At 36.7% G+C, this 21,365-nt stretch overlaps 2 protein-coding genes across 6 annotated transcripts in view; both read right to left on the bottom strand.

Moving 5' to 3' along the window:
• Positions 1-1,488: 1,488 nt before the first annotated feature.
• Positions 1,489-16,205, bottom strand: ABHD10 (abhydrolase domain containing 10, depalmitoylase). Its single transcript, XM_003825079.5, has 5 exons — positions 15,989-16,205; positions 13,222-13,405; positions 8,486-8,597; positions 7,808-7,945; positions 1,489-3,480 (listed from the first exon to the last, which is right to left on the bottom strand). The coding sequence occupies exons 1-5, from the start codon at positions 16,128-16,130 to the stop codon at positions 3,136-3,138; spliced, it is 921 nt and encodes a 306-aa protein (XP_003825127.1). The 5' UTR covers positions 16,131-16,205; the 3' UTR covers positions 1,489-3,135.
• A 2,699-nt stretch (positions 16,206-18,904) lies between these two features.
• PHLDB2 (pleckstrin homology like domain family B member 2) overlaps positions 18,905-21,365 on the bottom strand; it is a 131,510-nt gene continuing 129,049 nt past the window's right edge. For all 5 annotated transcript variants that reach the window (XM_063602890.1, XM_055110270.3, XM_034957072.4 and 2 more), the window contains one exon: positions 18,905-20,773. In XM_063602890.1, the coding sequence (XP_063458960.1) occupies positions 20,633-20,773 (141 nt within the window). In that variant the 3' untranslated portion in view covers positions 18,905-20,632. The remainder of the gene's footprint in view (positions 20,774-21,365) is intronic.

Genomic DNA, 21,365 nt, shown 5'->3' with positions numbered 1-21,365 from the left:
ATTACACATCTCCACGATTGTTTCTAAACTAAGAAGTACTTGAGATCTATATTTAGAGGATCTTAAAAAGGTATATTGAAATTCCACCCACCTCAATCCCAGAATATAAAAATTCTTTAGATTTAACTGTTCCAAATTTAATGAGTATTTGACATATTCGCTTTGGGGACTATCCTGGGAATAGTTATGTGGCAAGTAATTCTTTCAGCTTTCTATCTCCATATTTCATAAAACTCAGTGTTGCCCAGAGCTTTTTTCTTCTCATTCTCCAGAGACGTTTCTATATTGGCTGTTTGGAGAATGGTGTACTGTTTAGATTTGTATCTGGAAATGCCTCTAATCTCAACAGATGTAGCAAAAGCAAAATAGATTACGTGGCTTCACTTAGCCTTCTTTTCAAATGGTATTTGCCTTATCCCTTTCTGTTGTGCATACTGAGATTTAGAGGGGTCGTGTCACTTATTTTAAATGACTAAGTTCCAGGGGCTAAGGCACTGAAGGGCTCCCAGTTATTCCTCCATTTTACACGTCACTAAATACATGGGATGGAACAGTTTCAGAAAGGAGCTTTAGGGAAAACTAGAAAAAACAAATAATTAACAGCGCACTAAAATACACTAAATCTCATGGATGTAAACTCATTTGGAATTTGTTATGTTAACCTCTGCAAAGCTAGATTAAATTTTAAAAGATTTTCCTAACTTTAGATAATAAAGGTTCCTTCTCCTTTTTTGTTTTAAACCATTAGCATTTGAAAGAATACCATACAACATTCCTATTTGGGATCTTGAGGTCAGGAAGGTCAAATCCAGTCCAGTTCAGTTCAGCTTTGAAGACCTACCCACTTCCTTGCCTCCACCTTCCTTCCTATGCCTTCATGGATTGTGTCCATCAGTCTCTGACGGGACTGTGTTCTGTACACAATGAAAAGCAAAAAGATACTGCCTCCTGTGTCATTGTTCTAAATGTATTGTGCTTATTTAGACCTTACACCGCATTATCTAGGTTTATGTTATTTTACAGAAGAGACTGAGACTCAGTGAGGTTAATTGCTCAGTCACAGAGCTAGTAAATGGTGAGCCAAAATTAAAAACCAAGCTTGTCTCTGACCTTAACCATTATGCTATACTGTCTTTACATATGTATTATAAATCTCTAATCATATTTATTATTTTGGGCAGAAAACCATCATTGGCAAGGGCCCTTGCCTTCATGCTCCTAACAAGCCTCACACCTAGCAATGTCTAGGCAAAGTAAGTCCTTGAATAGCCAGTGCCATCTTCTATCAACCCACTCCAGCACCAGAGACTGTGGCACTCATAGATGATTTATCTTTGTGGTTTGTAATTTTTGTCCAGTATAAAAGATAACCCATGGATTGTAGTTTAATTGCCCCGTAGGACATAAACCAGTTTTGTATCTGTGGAGAGGCCCTCACCACCACCCCCAAATTTGAAGATTTGCTAGGAAGACTCGTAAGACTCCACATACAGTTCTGCTCACGGCCATGATTTATTACAGTGAAAGGATACAAAACAAAATCAGCAAAGGAAAAAAGACACATGGGGTGAAGTCAGGGGAAACTAAGTGCAAGCTTCCAAGAATCCTCTGCCAGTGGAATCACAGAGGATGAGCTTAATTCTCCCAGCAACCAGTTGTAACAGCACTTGTGAAACACTGTCAACCAGAAAAGCTTGTTAGAGACTGAGTGCCTGGGGTTTTTACTGGGAGCTGGTCACAAAGGGTAGTCTCTGCCTGGCACATACCAAAATTCCAGACTCCCAGAAGGAAAGCAGGTGTTCAGGAGAAACTATATTGTTTTACAGTTTAGATATAGTAAGCTACTTTGATCAGTTCTGGGAATGGTGGAAGCCCCCTGAACTCCAAGTTCCCAGATGCCAATCAAGGGCCAACCTTGTAAAGCAGGTCTCTAAGGTTAAGTAGTCAGGTCAGCTTCATTAACACTTTTTTCTGCACAGCAATTTTACCTCAACATTTTTTCTTCAATGCCCATAAATACTCAGTTTCTTGAATTGTACTTTGAACCAGGTTTACTATCTGCTGGTTTCCTCATTAATGAGTTGAATAAGTCTTCGACACATGCTCATCTTATACACATGTATATATATGAGTCATGTTGTCAACTTAGAAGGTTTGACAGATAATAACCTAATCAAGCTAAATAAAGTCCAGCCAAAATTAATAAATAAAAAACATTAACTCAATAATATCAAGGCTCAATCTACACCTCACTTTAGTTATTTAGGAAAGAAAAAAAAATAACCTTTATACTAGCATTTCACACTTTCTTACTGACTTTAGAACGTCTTCTGATTTAGGTGGCAATCACTTGCCTAGTTGTACTTAGGGCAATATTAATAAAATAATGAATGTTTCTGCAAGAAATAATATATAAAGATTAATTTCCTCTTTAATTTTACCAATCAGAATATTAAAAATACTACATCATTGTTTTAGATGAAATTCCCCATTTAAATATATTACACATAAGCCAAATTTTAGAAACAGCTCCTTGTATCACTGTACAATTTTGGGCCTTTAAAAAAAAAGCTCAATTTTAAGTTTGAATATAATGTGCAGTTTATATAACATATATATTATATAATATATATACTTTATACATTATATAAAGTATTATCCTTATTGTGAACTTTATTACGCTTCTGAAATTTCTCCATCATTTCAAATTTACTTCAATAAAAATTTCCCTATATTTTGTGAATTGCATTTTCAAATCAGATGTTACAAATTTCCGTCTATAATAAAAAACAAAATATTCACGCTTTATTAATAATCCTAATTAGAAAAGGATGCAATTAAGAGCTGGCATAGCTAACATAAGCATAAGAAAGGTAAATTTTTCTTGAATTAAAAAAAAGGAAATACTTTAATGAAAAAAAATCAAGGACAGAAGGAAGCAGAAAATTTTCTAAACAGCAGCTGGTCCTTCTTCACAATTTGCATTACTTATGCAAATACATCATTAAATAATACTCATCTGATATTTACAAAATAGAGGAAAGGGAAAAACCTAAAGTATCAGGATCTTTCATTTGTTATCCCTCTTCCAATCTTCTGGATACATTAGTTTACATACCAACTAAACATGTGATACTAGTTAACTATAGTTGAGAGCTTATCAATTAAGTCATCAATAGTGTAAACAAGAAGTTGAATGTCTGCTTTTTCCCTCATTCGGTGATCACTGTGTTTTCGGAGGATGACATCCACATCTGTGCTGAGTACTCGATCGGCAACCTGCATTGATGTATGCCAAGGTACAATGTCATCCTTCATGCCATGGAGCAATCTTATGGGGCAGTTCACAGGAATTGGGCTATGTAACAAGCAGTGATGTTCAGCTTCTTTAATGAAACTGTACTGAACGTTATAAACTCCTTCTTCAGAGTATTTTGATGGCATGCTCCACACACCTTTCATCTCTACTTCCTTTTTTAGCTATTGGAAAAAGAAAGAAAAATAAAAGTATTTGTGACTTTAGGCAACATTAACACATGCAATAGTTTTAAGTAATCTAATGAAAGCAGTTCTTGAATAAGAGGATAGAGATAACAAAAGTATAACAATAATAATTATCAATAATTACTATATGCAAGGTACTGTGATGGGTATTTTATACATATTATTCCATAAGATTCTGATAATAATTCTGTTATTATTCTATTTTTATAAAAGAGGATATTATGGTTTAGATAAATGAAATACTGTGCGCAACAGTTCAGGGCTAGGCTACTAACTGTTATGGCTAAGATTCAAACTTAAATTTAAATTTATTTAATTTTATCATACACTATCTCAAATCAGATGTTGCTTCACCCCAACTGAAAAGAAAAATGAAGGGGGAGAAAAGCACTACAATTTCTTGGAATCAGTCCAGGTATCATTCATATTTAAATAAAATCAAATCTTAGAATAAACATTGTTTAGATTTCAAAATTGTAAACCTAAAAGTGCTTGTAAGTAGCTAAAATGGATATGGCATAGGGGAAGAAGAGAAAGAATCAAACACAGAATTAAGAATAAAAAAATAAGAGTAATTACACTGTAACAATCACACACATACTCATGCAATTTTAGGCTGAATGTAAAGAAATATAGTTTTTCCTTCCAGAGTCCTATAAAAGAGAAAAAAATTTGATTTTTGTTCTGGATGACAAAGAAGTCTTCCACATACTTCCTGAAAGCCAAACAATAATATCTGTACATTTATTCCCTTAAAATGAAATATACATGTCCTTTGACTTTTTGAGAACTCTTATTTTTTATATAATTTATCTTAATTTTTCTAAAAAAATTAGAATTTTGTATAATGAGTAACATGCAGTCATTACAGAAAACATAAAAATAATTAAAGAAATAAATCACCCATAATCCTATCTTATGGAGAGAAAAACCATTAATATGTGGCTTATTTCCTTCCAATATTTGTCTATATGTGTTTTGGTTTTTGTGTAATATGTAAAATACATACATATTACACATTCATATACAGTTTTCTATGCTGCTTTATTTAGTACATATATTTCTGGGTTTAAAAAATTCTATGAAAAGGTTTTAAATGCTGCACAGCAGTCCACCATAATTGACTTAGTTTGACCATCTCGTACTGTGGTATTGTCATGAACACTTTTGAGCATAAAAGTTTATTTATATATAATAGATTATTGGAAAGATGATCACAGCTTAAAACTAAAACAAAAATCAAGCTATGAATAGTTTCAAGACTGTTACAATCATATAATATTAAGGGCATTTCTAGAAAAATGGAATGGACATCTTATCAAAAATTTTAAAAAATAAGGAAAGAAAAGCTACACATATTTGAAAAATTTAAAGTTTCAACAAATATACTATGATTTTCCCATGTTTAAAATTGTTAATTTATTGCAAATGTAAAAAGGAAAACAAGAACTTAAAAAATATGTATAACATAATATAATCTATACGTACTTAGGCTTTTAATGTATTTTTAATTCCAAAAAGACTTAATAATTCAGTAAAAAAAAAAGAAAACTGTACTTCTAAATATGTCTCCAAATGATTTAAAATTAATGAAATTCTACAAAACTATAAAATGTATAAATCTATATCAATATCATGGCATTCTCTGTATTAAAACAACATATGAACCAAATATTTAAAGTAAAGATGACATTTAGCTATCCTCAAGCTACTCAGGATTGTTTCTGAATTTGTAAATACTTCAGCAGATAGAACTTAGTCCCACTGGTTATTAGCTGAAGTGGAGGCTTTGCTAATTAAGGCGACACTGAATTAATAATAGTTTCATTTTAAGCATCCCTGGCCCCCAACTAGCTCTGCTACCTGCCACTGAATTGAATGAAAATGGTCAATTTGAAGAACAAAGTTAACTTTATAAAATGTTGTATGTCTCAAATCCTCAAGAACAAAAAGTTTAGAAACAGCAAAGACATTACCCAAAGAAAATGTACAATATATTAAGTTCTACATCAACAAAACTTATCAAGGCAATGTGGTTCAGAAGCTTACATTCCCAACAGCTGTGCATCATGTCTGAGGCCCTCTAGTGTCCAAAGAAGGTGATAATGATTAGAGTCAGTTAAGAGGATGGTCAAGTTCTTACAGAAGTAATGAGAAATGCTGGGCTTACTATTCCCAGGGTTATAAAAGACAGTAAAAATCTCCACATCTGCTCCGTTGACATTGTTAGGGCTAGCTGTTTATGTGGAGAAGAGATAGCGGTCTTAGTGTTGGTGCTCTTTCCTTATACATGCTTTTAAGTTAACCAAGGGCTCAACATGCTTCTGTTAACAACTGCTTATCTGATTAAGTATTAGCAAAAAATGCCTTGATTTGCAGATTATAAATCTTCTCAATTAGAAAGTATCTACCCTATGCTCACTCTGACTGATGTGAACACACACACACACGCAGAGAAATGTACATGGCCAGGCACAGTGGCTTGTGTCTCTAATCTCAGCACTTTGGGGGTCCAAGGCAGGAGAATCTCTTGAGCCTAGGAGTTCAAGACCGGCCTGGGCAACATGGCGAGACCCCATCGCTACAAAAAATACAAAAATCAGCCAGGCATAGTGGTGTGCACTTGTGGTCCCAGCTACTCAGGAGGCTGAGGTGGGAGGATCTCTTGAGTCTGCGGGGGTCGAGACTGCAGTAAGCAATGACTGCACCACTGCACTGCAGCCTGGGCAACAGAGATACCCTAAAAACCCCCCAAAATAAAAACAAAACCAAAACAAATGTACACAGGTTTTGTCATTTACCAATAATTACAAAATACAATAAACCCCCCAACCCCCAAAAATCAACTCCTTTTCAATCTGCCATGTCTTTGAGATAATTTCCTACCCAAGAAGCGCTGTATTATTGAGTTAAGAGGATGGAGCAAGGAGTCCACATTTAGATCCACAAAATGGCAAAGGTGGGAAAAACATGAAGACATTGAGCAACTATGTATGAGAAACCACCAAGAAAGTGAACAAAATTCAGAAACAGGAGATAAGTTCAAGGAAGACCAGCTTTGTAATTTCAGCTCTGATAGGAAATATGAGAAACCTGAATACACACACAGTGCTATTTCTTAAGGAGCTGAAAACAACGTGAACTAAGAATGAACTTAGTTAATACATGGCACAGGTATTAATGCAGAACTTGAGGCAAATCAATGACATTCTACTATTCAACACTGCATATGTTTTTTCTTCTTTTTTTTTTAATTTCTGAACCTCCTTCTCCTCTTCCTCCATTCTCTAAAGCATTGCTCTCAAACTTTACAAGAGGTTTGTTAAAACACAGACTGCTGGGCCATACCCCCAGTTTCTGATTCAGGGTAAAACCCAAGATTTTGGGTTTCTAACAAGTTCTCAGGTGTTGCTGCTGCTGCTAGCCTAGGGACCATATTTTTTAACTACTGCTCTGTTTTCTTTAAGTTCTGTGTCTCTGTCACTCTGACTGACAATATCTGTCTGGAGAGTTCTGTTGAGAGGAACTGAGGCTGCTTTTAGGCTAAAACAAAGACAGTCAGCTCTCCATATTCATGGTTTCTGCATCCATGGATTCAACTAACTTTGTATCAAAAATATCTGGAAAAAAAAGATTACCTCTGTATTGAACGTGTACAGACTTTTTTTCTTGTCCGTATTCCCTAAACGATACAGTATAACAACAATTTACATAGCGCTTACATTGTACTAGGTATTTTAAGTAATCTGGCGATGATTTAGATTATACAAGATTATGTGCAAATACTACACCATTTTTTTTCTCAGAGACTTGACCATCTATGGATTTTGGTATCCATGGGAGGTCTTGGAAGCAATCCCCTTCAGATACCAAGGGATGACTGCAGTTTCAGTTCATTAGCCCACTCTAACATAGTCATAAGAACAGGCACTACTGCCCATATGCCACAAAGTAAGAGGACCAAAAGGAGATCACGATGTATGATCCAAATAAGTAAATGTAATAATAAAGAAAATGTGGCTTAAAAAAAAGAAACTTCAAAGTGTGATTTTGTTAATGTGTCTCAAATATTTGGCAGAATGATTTGAAGAGACTATGAAGAAAGGAAATCTTAAACAAGATGCCAAATAGTTGAAGATAGAAAAGAGATTGTGTACAGAAAGGCAGCTAAGACAAAAGTTGGGCCAGCACAGTAAGTCAAAGGAATTATTGTTTTCTGTCCCTCCTTCCCTCAAAGAAAGAGGGAGCAGAAGAAGTATAAGCGGTAAATATATTGAGGTGGCAAAAGTGACTTTTGACTTACCTCAACAGGAAGCTGATTAAACTTTGTCACTAAGGTATCTGCAGCTGTAGCTACACCAATAAGAGCCACGACCTTTTCTGGTCGTGCAATTGCAGCATGAAGCATAAGCCACCCTCCAAGGCTAGATCCAACAAGAATCTAAAAATAAAATAAAATAAAATATTAGGTCTTTAAGATAGAACAGGTTATAAACGTAAAACAAAACATGTACAATAAAAAAATTAGAAAGTAAAAATAGAATCATTTTAAATCAAATATCAAAATTGATTAAACATTTAAATTAAATAAAAACATTTTCATATCTAAAGAAACAGCTTAGGCCGGGTGTGGTGGCTCATGCCTGTAATTCCAGCACTTTGGGAGGCCCAGGCGGGCGGATCACGAGGTCAGGAGATCGAGGCCATCCTGGCCAACACGGTGAAACCCCGTCTCTAGTAAAAATACGAATAATTAGCTGGGCGTGGTGGCGGGTGCCTGTAGTCCCAGCTACCTGGGAGGCTGAGGCAGGAGGATGGCGTGAACCCGGGAGGCGGAGCTTGCAGTGAGCCGAGATTGCGCCACTGCACTCCAGGCTGGGTGACAGCACGAGACTCCATCTCAAAAAACAAAACAAAACAAAACAAACAGCTTAAATACGAGGTTACAGTAATTATCATCATACTTAACAAAAACAGTCACCTGTGGCCCATCAGCTAAGTCATCAATTATAGAAAGAACATCTTTTCTCCATTTCCCCAGTGTGCTTTCCTCTGAGTTACCATCTGAACTTCCAACTCCTGAGTAATCAAACCTGGAAAAAGGGGAAAAAAATCTATATCTAAATTTCTATATATCTGCTTCTTTAATTTTTAAGAAAGATAGCACCTTCCTCATTACTATAATGCTTATAGTGAAACATCACAATCAATATGTATTTTAGCAAATTCTATTGGCTTATTAACTTTCAAATACCTCCTGTGTCCAATCACTTTCTCACCTCCTCCACTGCTACCAGCCTGGTCCTAGTCACACTGTCTCTCAACCTAACTGAATGCAATAGTCTCCTAAAAAGTCTCCTGTTTGCATTTTCACACTCATTGTCTTTCCCTATATAGTAGAGTGATCCTTTTAAAACAAAACCACGTCTTGCAAACCCTCCAAAGGCTTTCTATAATCTTTAAATCCAGAGCCCTTACCATACTTTGGTGTCTGATCACCTCTCTGATCTCATTTCTCATTGTTTTCTCTCTCTCCCTCCCTCCCTCCCAACTGTATCTTCGCTTTGCTTCTTGAAGCTCCCATCTCATCAGCTTTTCTCTCCACATGGCATACTCTCCTCCAGATAGCCATTTAGATTGCTCCCACACTTCATTCAGGCCTTTGGCTCAAATATTACATCCTCAGAAAAGCCTCCCATGACCATTCAATTATTAAAACTGTGCTGCTTTCATCATTCTCTAATTCTTTACTCTGCTTCATTTTCTTCATAGCACTTACTACTACTTGAGATATATTTGATTATTTATGGTCTGTCTCCCACATTAGAATGAAAGTTCCACATGGGCACAAGCTTTGTTTCAATGCGTTCCTAGTGCCTAGTTCAGTTCCTTGCGAGTGGTAGGTGCTTAGTGTATATTTAGTGAATTAATGGAAGGGAAGGAGACCAGAATAAAATTCATCATCACCAACCCATCCCTTTCTCCTTCCAACTTCCTAGTTATCTAGGCTCAGTTATCTGTCTGATCTATGAATTTTACCTCTCCTTAAGGGTATCAAATCAATAAAAAATCATGGTGGTATAAAGTATCATACCACACCCACAGGTTACCTAAACCCTAGTCATACTGAACTACTCCTAATTCCCAGTTACACCCTTTTATAACTTAGAGCCTTAGCATGCTGTTCTGCTGCCAAGAACAGCTTCCTCCCCAACCCAAATTCGTAGTCACCCTTTAAGTCATGTCACCTCCTCTGAGGAACTTCACTTGACATATATGACCCAATTAGTACCAGTCACTTTCTTTTGTATGTACTCAACACTTTTCATATTGTATTGTAATCAAGTTGGTTTTTAAACATTCATCTCCCTCTGACTAGAATGTCAGTTCCTTCAGAGGAGGCTGTTTTATTCGTTTGTTTTTCCAGGCCACAGAATACTGCCTGCCCTATACCATCACCATTCTTTCTCATTTCTTCTTATGTTCATCCCTTTCTTGGTACTTTGGTAAGTCCAGTATCTTGGTGTAGGTGTTTATTTGTCATCTTAGACCTAGACTATCACAGTAGCCTTCTATCTTGTGTCTCTATGACTCTGTCTTTAAATAGAGTCACTATATACATGTCAGTTTTTTTCTTTAACATTATAGCATTACCTTCAGTGCTCCCTGTGATATACAACATAAACACTTACTGCTTTGGCCTGTTTTTTTGAACCATTATATTCTGGTCATTTCAGATTGATTTCACAATTAATTTTACAGTAAATTTTTTTTTACTACTAAATTTTACAGTAGTACTCACTTCATCAGGAAATACTACTGCTTTAGACAAATTGATGAACTTACTGTTCCTAAAATAGGTCTATGTTTTCTTATGTGTTTCACATCTCACACTGTTGATTCCTTTACCTGGAATACCTTCTTCCATCATCTTCTTTACTGATATCTTTTCCCTTCTTTACTGATATCCTTTCCCAGAGCCTAGTTCAAATGAACCTTTTTGGTGGAATGGCTGGTACAGTAAGTAAGGGATTTATGAGAAACAGGGGAGAGAAGAAATTAAATTTTTCTTTAGGTTTGAAGTGAAACGATTTTGGATCCTTGGGAAATAGAACAGGGCAACTGGTGCAGTCTAAATCAGTTACTGTTTCCCCCTCAATCCAGGGTATGTAAGAGATGGGTAGAAGGGGTGGAGGAAAAAAGGGGGAAAGACACCAACTAATTTTCTCCTTTTCTCTCTTCGTAGGTGGCAATTGGATATGGCTGAATGTGGCATCTTTTACAGTTAGCTGCCTTCCAAATATATGGTGAGGATGCAAAATACTTGTACAGCTCCTTCATGAAGGAAAATATAAATACTTGGTGATACTAATAGGGTACCATTAAAAAAATATAGTTAACTCTCACTGAACCCCAATCCAGAGACAAAGATAATCCAAACATATTCAGCACTTTAAAACTTTTAAACAGTAGCACATCTCCATCTTAGCAGCCTCAATAATCTGGGATGTAGTCCCAAATAAAAATTCTATTACAAATAATTATGAGAGAATACCAGCCTTAAAACCATATGTTATATTCCTGAGATCTGAATCAGTCTTATTTTAGGCATGGTGATAGGACCTTAATAAAACATTTTCATATAGTCATATGTTTTATTTCTTGTGTAATAAACTATTTCATCATTGAAGATCTAAATTTTACAGCAAAAAATCCCAACAAAAGCAACCTGAAAAATTAGAGAATAGAAGATAAAATCTCTTATAATAAAGTGCAATCAATAGTTAACAATAATTAGACTGTGATGAACTTTGATAAGAGCAAATAAAATGGAACTTGTTCAAACTAAATATTTGTAGTTAAGCACTATTCTTTATGAAGGTATACTCATACAGGATCCAAAAATGCAGAAAAGCCACATTATGTCTTATAGGGAGACAGGAACTGGTTATAACTCTCATAGTCTCAAAGCTGAAATTTTAGAACTGGTAAAATGGTGATTTCTTGATTCAAATTTATTCAGTGGCAAAAAAGAAAAGTGATAACAATATTTTTGATATTATGATCTTCTGCTCAGGACAGTCCCCCTCCTTGGACAGCACTTCCCTCCTACCCAAATCTGAATTATTCTTCAACTTTCCTTCATCTATTTCAATCCCACTGTCTCTAACTTTATGCAATTAAGTATACTGTTCTTTTGACACAATCACATTCTGATGAGTATTTCTGCCAAATTTCTAACATGTATTTTATCTTGTGTTTCCCCACCCTGAATGAAAGGTCCTCATAGGCAAGTACAATGTTTTATAATTCTTTGTTATTATGCAGCACTCAGTATAGTGCTAGAGGATCTATTTCCAAAAAGTACTCCAATCTTCAGAATAAGTCAGAACAGATTTTAAAATAGTTCTGAGTATGAAAATAAAATAATTCATTAGTTTGGTAAAAGAAATAAGATTAAATCTTATTTAATTTCATAATTGACATAATTGCTGCTAATATATTGAACAGGTAGTCTGAAAGTTTTATATACAGCTGTATTTTCTAGAATTATTGAATGAATGTTTGTGAGTCACTCTTCTAAAAATTTAGATGGACAGATTTTTAGGCTGTTAGTGCTAGAAAATAACTCAGAAGTTATCTCTAGTCCAACCTCCTTCTTTTGATGACAAACTTAGGTCCAACGTTTATTAACTTACTTGTCTTGTCATAGTTATTGCTAGAATTTATTCTAGAACTCATGTTTCTTGAATTCCAGGCTAATCTTCTTTTTACGAAATCATACCATCTCTTCTGGACAGTGGATACTAAACATATAACTGCTACAGGTAGACCTTACAATAACATAAAGTTATTTACTAAAATAACTCTCAGTATGAAAAATTAGGAATTATAAAATCAAGCTTGAGTTAAGTACCACTTATCCCTATTTATGCTTATACATATTCAGATTACAGGAGAGGGAAGAGAAAACTCAGAAGAAATTTGCATTATATGATACTTTTAAATACATGTATTACTTTTAGATAAACAGTGATCAAATAAAGTCCTTAAGTCCCCAGTGGAAAATGATAATATAAGAGACTGTATGAAAGCCAACTAGTATATCTGTTTGTTGTCACACACATTATTGCCTCTAAAGAGCTTAGTTACCAATATTTCCCTTAAGATGTCCTTTTCTGCCGGGGTTGTCAGCGTGGCACAAAGGCCTTTAAAAAAAGGTCTTTTAAAGGTTGCTTTTAAAATTACCCTAAATCGGCCGGGCGCGGTGGCTCACGCCTGTAATCCCAGCACTTTGGGAGGCCGAGGCGGGCGGATCACGAGGTCAGGAGATCGAGACCATCCTGGCTAACACGGTGAAACCCCGTCTCTACTAAAAATACAAAAAAAATTAGCCGGGCGTGGTAGCGGGCGCCTGTAGTCCCAGCTACTCGGGAGGCTGAGGCAGGAGAATGGCGTGAACCCGGGAGGCGGAGCTTGCAGTGAGCCGAGATCGCGCCACTGCACTCCAGCCTGGGCGACAGAGCGAGACTCCGTCTCAAAAAAAAAAAAAAAAAAAAAAGAAAAAAATTACCCTAAATCACAAGATGCAAGTTTACAGACCATTAAAATAATGTATAAAAATGCTGGCATTTACTTCAACTGATTAGAACAGAAGTAATTCTCCACTGTAATGCTAACAGTAGCAATATTTTCTCAGTAATGTGTTGTTCCTACCTTATGCAGGCGTGACCTAGAGATTTGCAAAACTCCTCAATCGCCAACGCTTTTGTACCATTCATATAAGAAAGATAGCCAGGGATGAAGATAATTCCTGGACTTTTGCCTTTTAGCTTCTTATAAGCCAGGTTTGGAAGGTCTGGTCGATTAAGGAATGAGAGTGACGTCTTTTGTCTACAAGCTAAACAAAGTACACAAAAAGTAAACTATGGTTTGTAAATTCAGTCTTTGGAAAACCATATATATTTTCGATCTTAACTTTCTTATCTCAATGAATTGATGTTAAATACTATTTCCATTTAATAGAAAAAACAAGAACAGACTCAAAGTACTAAGTAAGTCTGTGCATGAGATCTCCAGTTTTAAAATCATGCCAACATCAGTAACTTCTTTGAGCAAAGTCCAATCTTGATTCTTCCAAAATACACAATGCGGTAGGAATTTCAAGACAACAAAAGACAGAGACTAATCGAAAAACATTTTCCTGTTGCTGCTTTATCATGTATCCTAAACAGTATCAATCAACATTCAGATTTACCCGCAATAGTTTCAGCCCTCTCTTGTGAGGTTTTTGGCTTTGTTTTTAAATTTATTTTTTGTTTGACAAGTTTCACATCCCTTATTTTCTTTCTTTCTTTTTTTTTTTTTTTTTTTTTGAGACAGGGTCTCACCTTGTCACTCAGGCTAGAGTGCAGTGGTGCAATCCTAGCTTACGGCAGCCTGGACTTCCTCGACTCCCCAGGCTCAAGCCATCGTCCCACCTCAGCCTCCCCAGTAGCTGCACTACACGCATGCACCACCACACCTGGTTAATTTTTGTATTTTTTGTGGAGACAGGGTCTCACTATGTTGCCCAGACTGGTCTCAAACTCCCAGGCTCAAGTGACCCTCCCACCTTGGCCTCCCATTGCTGAAATTACAGGTGTGAGCCACCATGCCTGGCCTTTCATCCCCTACTTTCTTGGGGGTCAGGGAAGAAACAGGTTTGGTCTGCCCTTGCAAAATTGTTTCAAAGGAGGACGTGCTGTGCCCTTTTTATTACTGACTCCCATCCACCTGCCCACCCATCCGCCTACCTCAACCAAGAAATCATGAGCCATGGTAACAACTCATAATTTTATTGTCAGCTGAGGTGGGTTCAATGAGCAGTTTCTTTAAAAATAACATATGATAGTATCGTTTTTGGAAAGAGATTTCTTATAGACCTATGCAATCACTTTGCGTTTTGTTGGTTTGGCTTTCTGTAAATGGTACACAGAGACTTTAGTGTAATTTAAGTACAACAGTACAATTGGTGAACTTCATAAGATTATTCTATTTCATCTTTTTCAAATTTTCCCCCATTATAAAATCCATACTTGCTCTTAAGAAACAAGTAGATATTTTTTTAAAAGAGTCATTTATAATCCCACCTCTTCTTTCCAAAGACACTAGTTTTGTGTACTTCCTTAGAGTCTTTGGACTAATACATTTTCTTTTTTTATATTAAATGAAGCCGTCCTCCACTTTGAAAACTTCTCAGTCTTCAGAAGAGAATCCATGTGTGCTGCTAAAGTTTTCCCCATTTTGTAATTAAGAAGTTGATTTTTTAAAGATGTAATTGAAGGCCTTAAAGCTATCCTTTTTACATAAAAGCTTGTTTCAAAGTATAGAGAAATATGCCAAATTTAAAACTTTTGGTAAGGACCAGTTACGTTGATCCACTCATGTTCATTTCCCATCTACTCAGCTGAGCACTAAAAAAAATTCTTACTATCCTCTTCCAGAAATCACCTCTCAAAACATAATTTCCCCGAGATGATTATAATTCATTTAATGTAAGTTCTAAGTAGACAGATTCATATAATTATATTCATAAATCATCTTTGAACATAAGGATTAGTTCAGAGCCTGGTGCATAAGTGCTCAATGAATAAGTGCTAACTAGATGAAATAATATTATACTCTGGTTAATGAACTGACATACTACATTTTACTAGGAGTATTTGCATGTGTAACATGCCTTTTGGTTGCGCACAATTAAATGCAAGTTAATCTGATTATAAAAGTTTAAAAACTGGATACAAAAATCTCCATACAAAAGATCTCTGCCGTGACATTAATTACCACTCCAAGCATCATGCATCATCTGACAGCTACGTGGCAATGGTGTGAACCACACACAAAGCCAAAAAAATAAAAGGATCTAATTCAAAGACTATATATACATATACGAGGTTCTCTGATTTTTAGCCCAAATTCTAGTTTCATTTGTGCAATAATGATTATGGTTCTTTCACTGAGTGGGTGCAGCAAGAAAGCAGAACTAGAAATTAGGCTTATGAGGGCGTCTACACTTTTACAAAGAACATGCCTCGCATTGTTAGGTTTCCTAAACTCAAAGGAGAGTCAGTCTAAGCATTTTAGGAGTCACAATCTACAAATTCCTAGAAGTAACTAATAATAATGCATTAAACGCACATTTTAATTTTTTCTAGTGTTGGCCTTTAATGCAGGGGAGGCAGGTAAGGAGCAGGAGCTCTTTAAACTGCACAGTGTAAAACGCCAGCGAGGGCCCGGGGTGCCCAGAATGCCGCAGGGCCGCGGCAGAGCTCTCCTCACAGCCTTCACCAGAAGTCTACAAAGCGCCTAGAACTGGGGTGTTGAGAAAGGGGGAGGAGCATTTTTGAACCGGGCGCCAAAGACGCACGGCACAGGCACGGTAACTGACGGAACCCGAGGCGTTCGAAAGAACGCATCCTACTCCCGCCTTTCGGACACTGACCTGGGAGCCACCGTGGCGCCCGCTGAGGTATCCGTGCAAGCAGCACGCTGAGGCCACGGTGGGGACCGAAGGGGACGGCTGCCCAGCCCCAGCTCCGACAAGGTACCCAGGCCGCCACAGCTGCCAAGCGCGCAACCGCCATCTTCGTAGTTGTCCCTGCACCCTGCAGTGTCCCACAGAGGAGCACACTACGCAACGGAACCGAGGCTGCGCATGCGCTTCAGGCTGGAAGGCGGAACTTGCCGAAGAGCTCCCCGCACGATTTTCAGCTTGCGAAGAGCGCACATGCGCAGAGCGTCGTGGCTCTTTCCTTTCTTTTAGACTGTTGGTTCTACTAGTAGCGGGGTTTGGCTTGGGGCCTTTAGGATGTTTTGAGTGGCGTCGGGAGGCTGCCCTATCAGCGGGCTGATAGATACTACAGAGCTGGAAGCTCAGAAAGGAACCCTATCCAACGGTCCTAGATGGGAAACCGTCTCCTGTCGAGGACACCAGGCTTGCTGCATCACCTGCAATCCCGCCGACCGCGTGACAGTTTTAACCTGTACTGGAAATGCTCCCAAGATCTGACATTAATCTCGCCTGTATAACCTGGAATGGTATCGGACATTCCCCGCTCTAGATCTATATGCCTGATTAACGAAATACTGAATTATCTTGGCCCCTTCCTCGTGCTGTATGCGAAAATAAATTTCAGTAAAAAAAAGATTTCAACGGAAGAATACAACTGAGAGGAATAAATAAATTTTAGGAGAATATTATATAATCCGGGGACAGAAGGGACTTTCTTAACCAAGATTTCAAAACCCCAACATCATAAATAAAAAATATATTTGTATACGAATTTAAACTTTTTGAATGGCAAAAGACATCTCAAGTTAAGAGCCTAGAAAAATGGATTTTGTAGCATAGATACATTAATACTTCTATTCAGCCTGCTCCTATAAATAAAAAATATAATTCAAATAAAATTGGCCAACAGCTATAAATAGGCAGCCCATATAAGGAAACATGATGCTCAAACTCACTAAATGAAAAACTGGAATTAAAAAAATAATGCCTTTTTCCTCCCATTCAGTTGGCAAAAAGGAAAAATAACTGGCAAGGATGCTAGACACTAGCACTTATGTATGATTGCTAGGAAGGTGAATTACTAAAATTTGTTGTCAAGTAATATGGCCACATCTATTACAATTTTAAAATATGCATCCATTCCAGTGCCTTTTAACGCAGTGGCACCAATTTGTGATTATGCTATAGAAAACAACACTAGTTCTTAAGACTGCATATTATCTACTACACCGTTTTTAGAGGCAAAGAGAAGGAAAAAAATGGGAATGGCTAACAATAGAAAAATAGTTGAATAAATTGTAGTACAAGGGTTTCCGGACTCCAGCTCTAAATACCCAGGAATTCAAACTAATTCCTGGGGGCCTCAAGCATCAACCATGGAGTTTTACGTAGTAGTTTCCTATTTAAAAGTTATGGTGGCTTGTGTAATACTTTGAGTGTATATAAGATAGTAAAGTAACTTTTATTATCCTGGTTATAAATTTGGGCGGCAGTAATTGGTACCAGAATTAAAGGCAAAGTTTGGACATAGTGAATCCAGCATGTCTTTGGAGTCATGAGAACCTGGACTGTTGGAACAGTCTGGAACAGTTAGACTAAGACTGAATAGATCTCTTTCTTGAGAGGTGGGATGCCTCTCTCTACTAAGGACATATAGTTAAGGACAGCAACTTGATTTCAGGACATACTCCAAAAGATGCTGAGCTATGTTGCCCGTTCTCCATTAGACCTGTTGTAGACTCTAAGGGACTAAATCACTAAGGTGATGCCTGATGCATGTCATTTTATCATCCCTTATATTTCTTTTTGGGTTTGTGTGTGTGTGTGTGTATGTTTTAGATGGAGTCTCGCTCTTGTCACCCAGCCTGGAGTGCAATGGGGCGATCTCAGCTCACTGCAACCTCCACCTCCTGGGTTCAAGCGATTCTTCTGCTTCAGCCTCCTGAATAGCTGGGATTACAGGCACCCACCACCATGCCTGGTTAATTTTTGTATTTTTAGTAGAGATGGGGTTTCACCATGTTGGCCAGACTGGTCTCGAACTCCTGACTGCAGGTGATCCACCTCCCTTGGCCTCCCAAAGTGCTGGAATTACAGGTGTGAGCCACCGCACCCGGCCCATCCCTTATATCTTAACAAACACTTCTCTCTGCATGTTTTGGATAATTGCAAATATTCTCAATCACTTCTCTCCCTTTTCTTCCCCTTTATTTTTGCAAGTCTTCTTGCATTTTACTTGCAATAAGATGAAAAATCTGACTGGTCATAGTGGGAAAATCACTGCATAGAAAAGCAGAGAAACCCATGGATTCTTTTCTGTATTCACTCTTGTCTAACAAATTAGAAAAAATTATGGCCAGTAGCAAGTACAGATGCTTTTACGGACACTGATGAGCTTGAAGTAGACAAATTTGTTTCCACTCTGGGTACCTATTGTCAATGTTGACTTCATCAATATATAAAGGGGGCAAAGGGACATACTGCTGAGGGAAGCTTCTCTCTCTGAAATGTGCTGCCTTAGTTCAGGGAGACAAATGAGATGCCCCACCAAATAAAGCTTTATATCACATTTACATGATTTTTTTTCGTGTAAGATATAAGGATAAGTAAACACACTCCTTGCAATCCCCAGCAATAAATGTATCTGTGTAAACAGACAACAATATGATGTCAGAGTTTTTCAGGGTTCATTTCATTTTGTAAGCAATAGGATGTAACCAGAGATACTTCTATTGGAATACTTCAGTTTATACACTACAAATCATAATGTTAGCACACAACAAACTTTATGTAGTTTCTACAACTGTCATTTGCGATTAATTCATCCTCCATCATACTACAGATAGGTAACTTCAAAATGAGAGATGAGTTTATTTTCAAATGTGAAATCATGTCAACATTTTAATCCAAACTCAATATATTTAACACACATATTTAAGAGGCTTACTACATCATGCAATTGGATTAGAACACCTTTACAATCCTATGAAGAGAGTACAGTGCAGAAAAGTCATATCTTTACATTAACCAACAAAATCTTAACAATTATATTTTAGTCTTACATCACTACAGGGTTTAAAAGTGATCGCTGCAAAATCAGATTTTAAAAATATCTTCCACAATCATGATTTTTGTCCTTCACTGTTCAAGTAAAATCTTGTGTCATCCAGTTGCAAATCTTATTATTGACAACACGTATACGTGTATACAAACCACACTGCAAATTAACAAAAGAATTGTACCCAGTCAGGCTGACAAAGTTTAATAAAGGGACACTTCTAATCTAATCATTTCATCTTGTAAGTAATATTGTTATTCTCTACATCTATTCATTTGCCATGTTTTAGGAAAGAGCACATTCATACTTTCAAACATGCAAAACATGATAAACTAGAATAAATGGCACTTGAAAAACCATTATAAAAGAGACTTGCCTGAAGTCGTTTCATTTGACAAAAATTAACTAAAAAAAAGGCTAATTGTAAAAAATAAAATAAAATAATACATTATAGAGAATATTAAGTTGAACTTCATTTGCCGTTTTGTAGAACTACACCACTTCTGCAAATAAGTATGTTAATTGGTCTGTTCTTTGGTGAAAACAGAGCTATGATTTCATAGTTATGTCGAGGGAGCAGTTAGCAGGTGTGCTCCACAACAAAAAGAAATCAGACAATCTAAAGGACATTGGCTACTGGTTGCCTTTATTCTCAGCACCAGGAATGGAGAAATCTTCAGCAAAACAAGCTCCTAACACCAGATTTTCTCTTTATTTAAAATTGTTCAACATGACAGAATGCCTGTTGCGTAACATGGCTTTTTTTTTTTCTAAAATGCACAGCTTTTTGCTCTTTCTTCTTTTACAAAAAGTGGTTTACTACATATATATATATATATATAGTAGCTTACACCAGTGGTGACACTGCAAAGTCAATTTCCTGGGCATTTGATGGCATCAAAATACCATTTTGAAATATACAGAACAATACAAAATGCAGTTCATCACTTGCAGTTACTACTGTTCCACGGAAGTCAGGTCAGCTCTTTGGTTTTGGTGCAGTACTTAAAAAATTAAGGCAAAACTCCTCCTAAAATGTATTTCCCTCCAAGCCCTTATTTGCTTATGTTTACAAAATAACTGTCAACAAAATGCTACCTTTTTTTAAAAAAGCCAGCTGATTACCAATAATGTCAATGCCAATGATTTGGGTGATAAAGTTATTGTGTATTTCCAAGTACATACAGATATTCTGTAACCTGTTTAGTTTATTTCACCAAATCTGACAACTGATTAAAAACAGTTTATAAGAAATGTTCCTATAAGTGATCCAATTTATCAAAATAGTGTTTTCTTTCTCATGGAAGCTTCAATTATTTTGCTATTTATTATCAAGGTTTGTATTAAAACCCCTTCTTTATTTTTTATAAATAACTTGTCTTGATATGAAAGGAGTTCTGAGTGTTTACAGCTCAAGGGATGGATCTGTTGGGTTTTCTCATCTGGGGTTGAATATGGCTTCATTCTTGTAAGAGATTATTGCCGTCTGCCCTGAAGTGGACTGTTGCCTCAGTTCACTACAACAAGAAGTGAGTGTAACCTTCTGCCCCCGTAACTATAACATCCATCCAGATCCGCATGGCTTCTGGCGATGGGGCTACCATATAATAGATTCTGTCATGAGTCTTGACGCTAAAGGTGAGTAACGGATTAGGACTCTAAAATTCAAAAAAGGAAAAAGAATGTAAAATAAACATCTTAAAATACAACATTAAATAACACAGACGTGATGACTTCTTCAAAATTTTCAATTTATTAAATTTACAAAGGCGTTACTTTTGCTCTACTATAACTCACACACCTGTCCCAGAGCCTTTTTCAGGATTGACCATTTTTCTGAACAGGAAATCTCAGACAGAACTCATAAATTATTTCAGCAGCTAGTTTGTAAAGCTCTAGCAGGGTACCTAGCTGAGAGTAGGAGTTTAATAAATAGTAGTTATTATTCTTAGCCCTACTAGGACTTGCTCATGATCCCCCTCTTAACTATATGGTAGCTTCTTTTTAGAACCCTGGCAGTCATTTCGCAGGGTTTCCCAAACCATTATGTCCAGAATATTTCCTCAATTTGCTATGATATTTTTTTTTCCTCAAAAAGAACAGCCATCCCACTTACTTCGTGTTTACTTTTCCAGCACCATTCTGATCATATCTGTTGTATCAGAACATCAACTTCAAACTTCTTAGACTCCAAAAATATTTTTCCCTTCTTAATTATGCATTCAAATTGTAGGAATTTAGAAAACTGAT

The sequence above is a fragment of the Pan paniscus genome, chromosome 2 (genome assembly GCF_029289425.2).
Source record: "Pan paniscus chromosome 2, NHGRI_mPanPan1-v2.0_pri, whole genome shotgun sequence".
In the NCBI taxonomy this organism is placed as follows: domain Eukaryota; kingdom Metazoa; phylum Chordata; class Mammalia; order Primates; family Hominidae; genus Pan; species Pan paniscus.
This window is presented reverse-complemented; position numbering and strand designations above follow the sequence as displayed.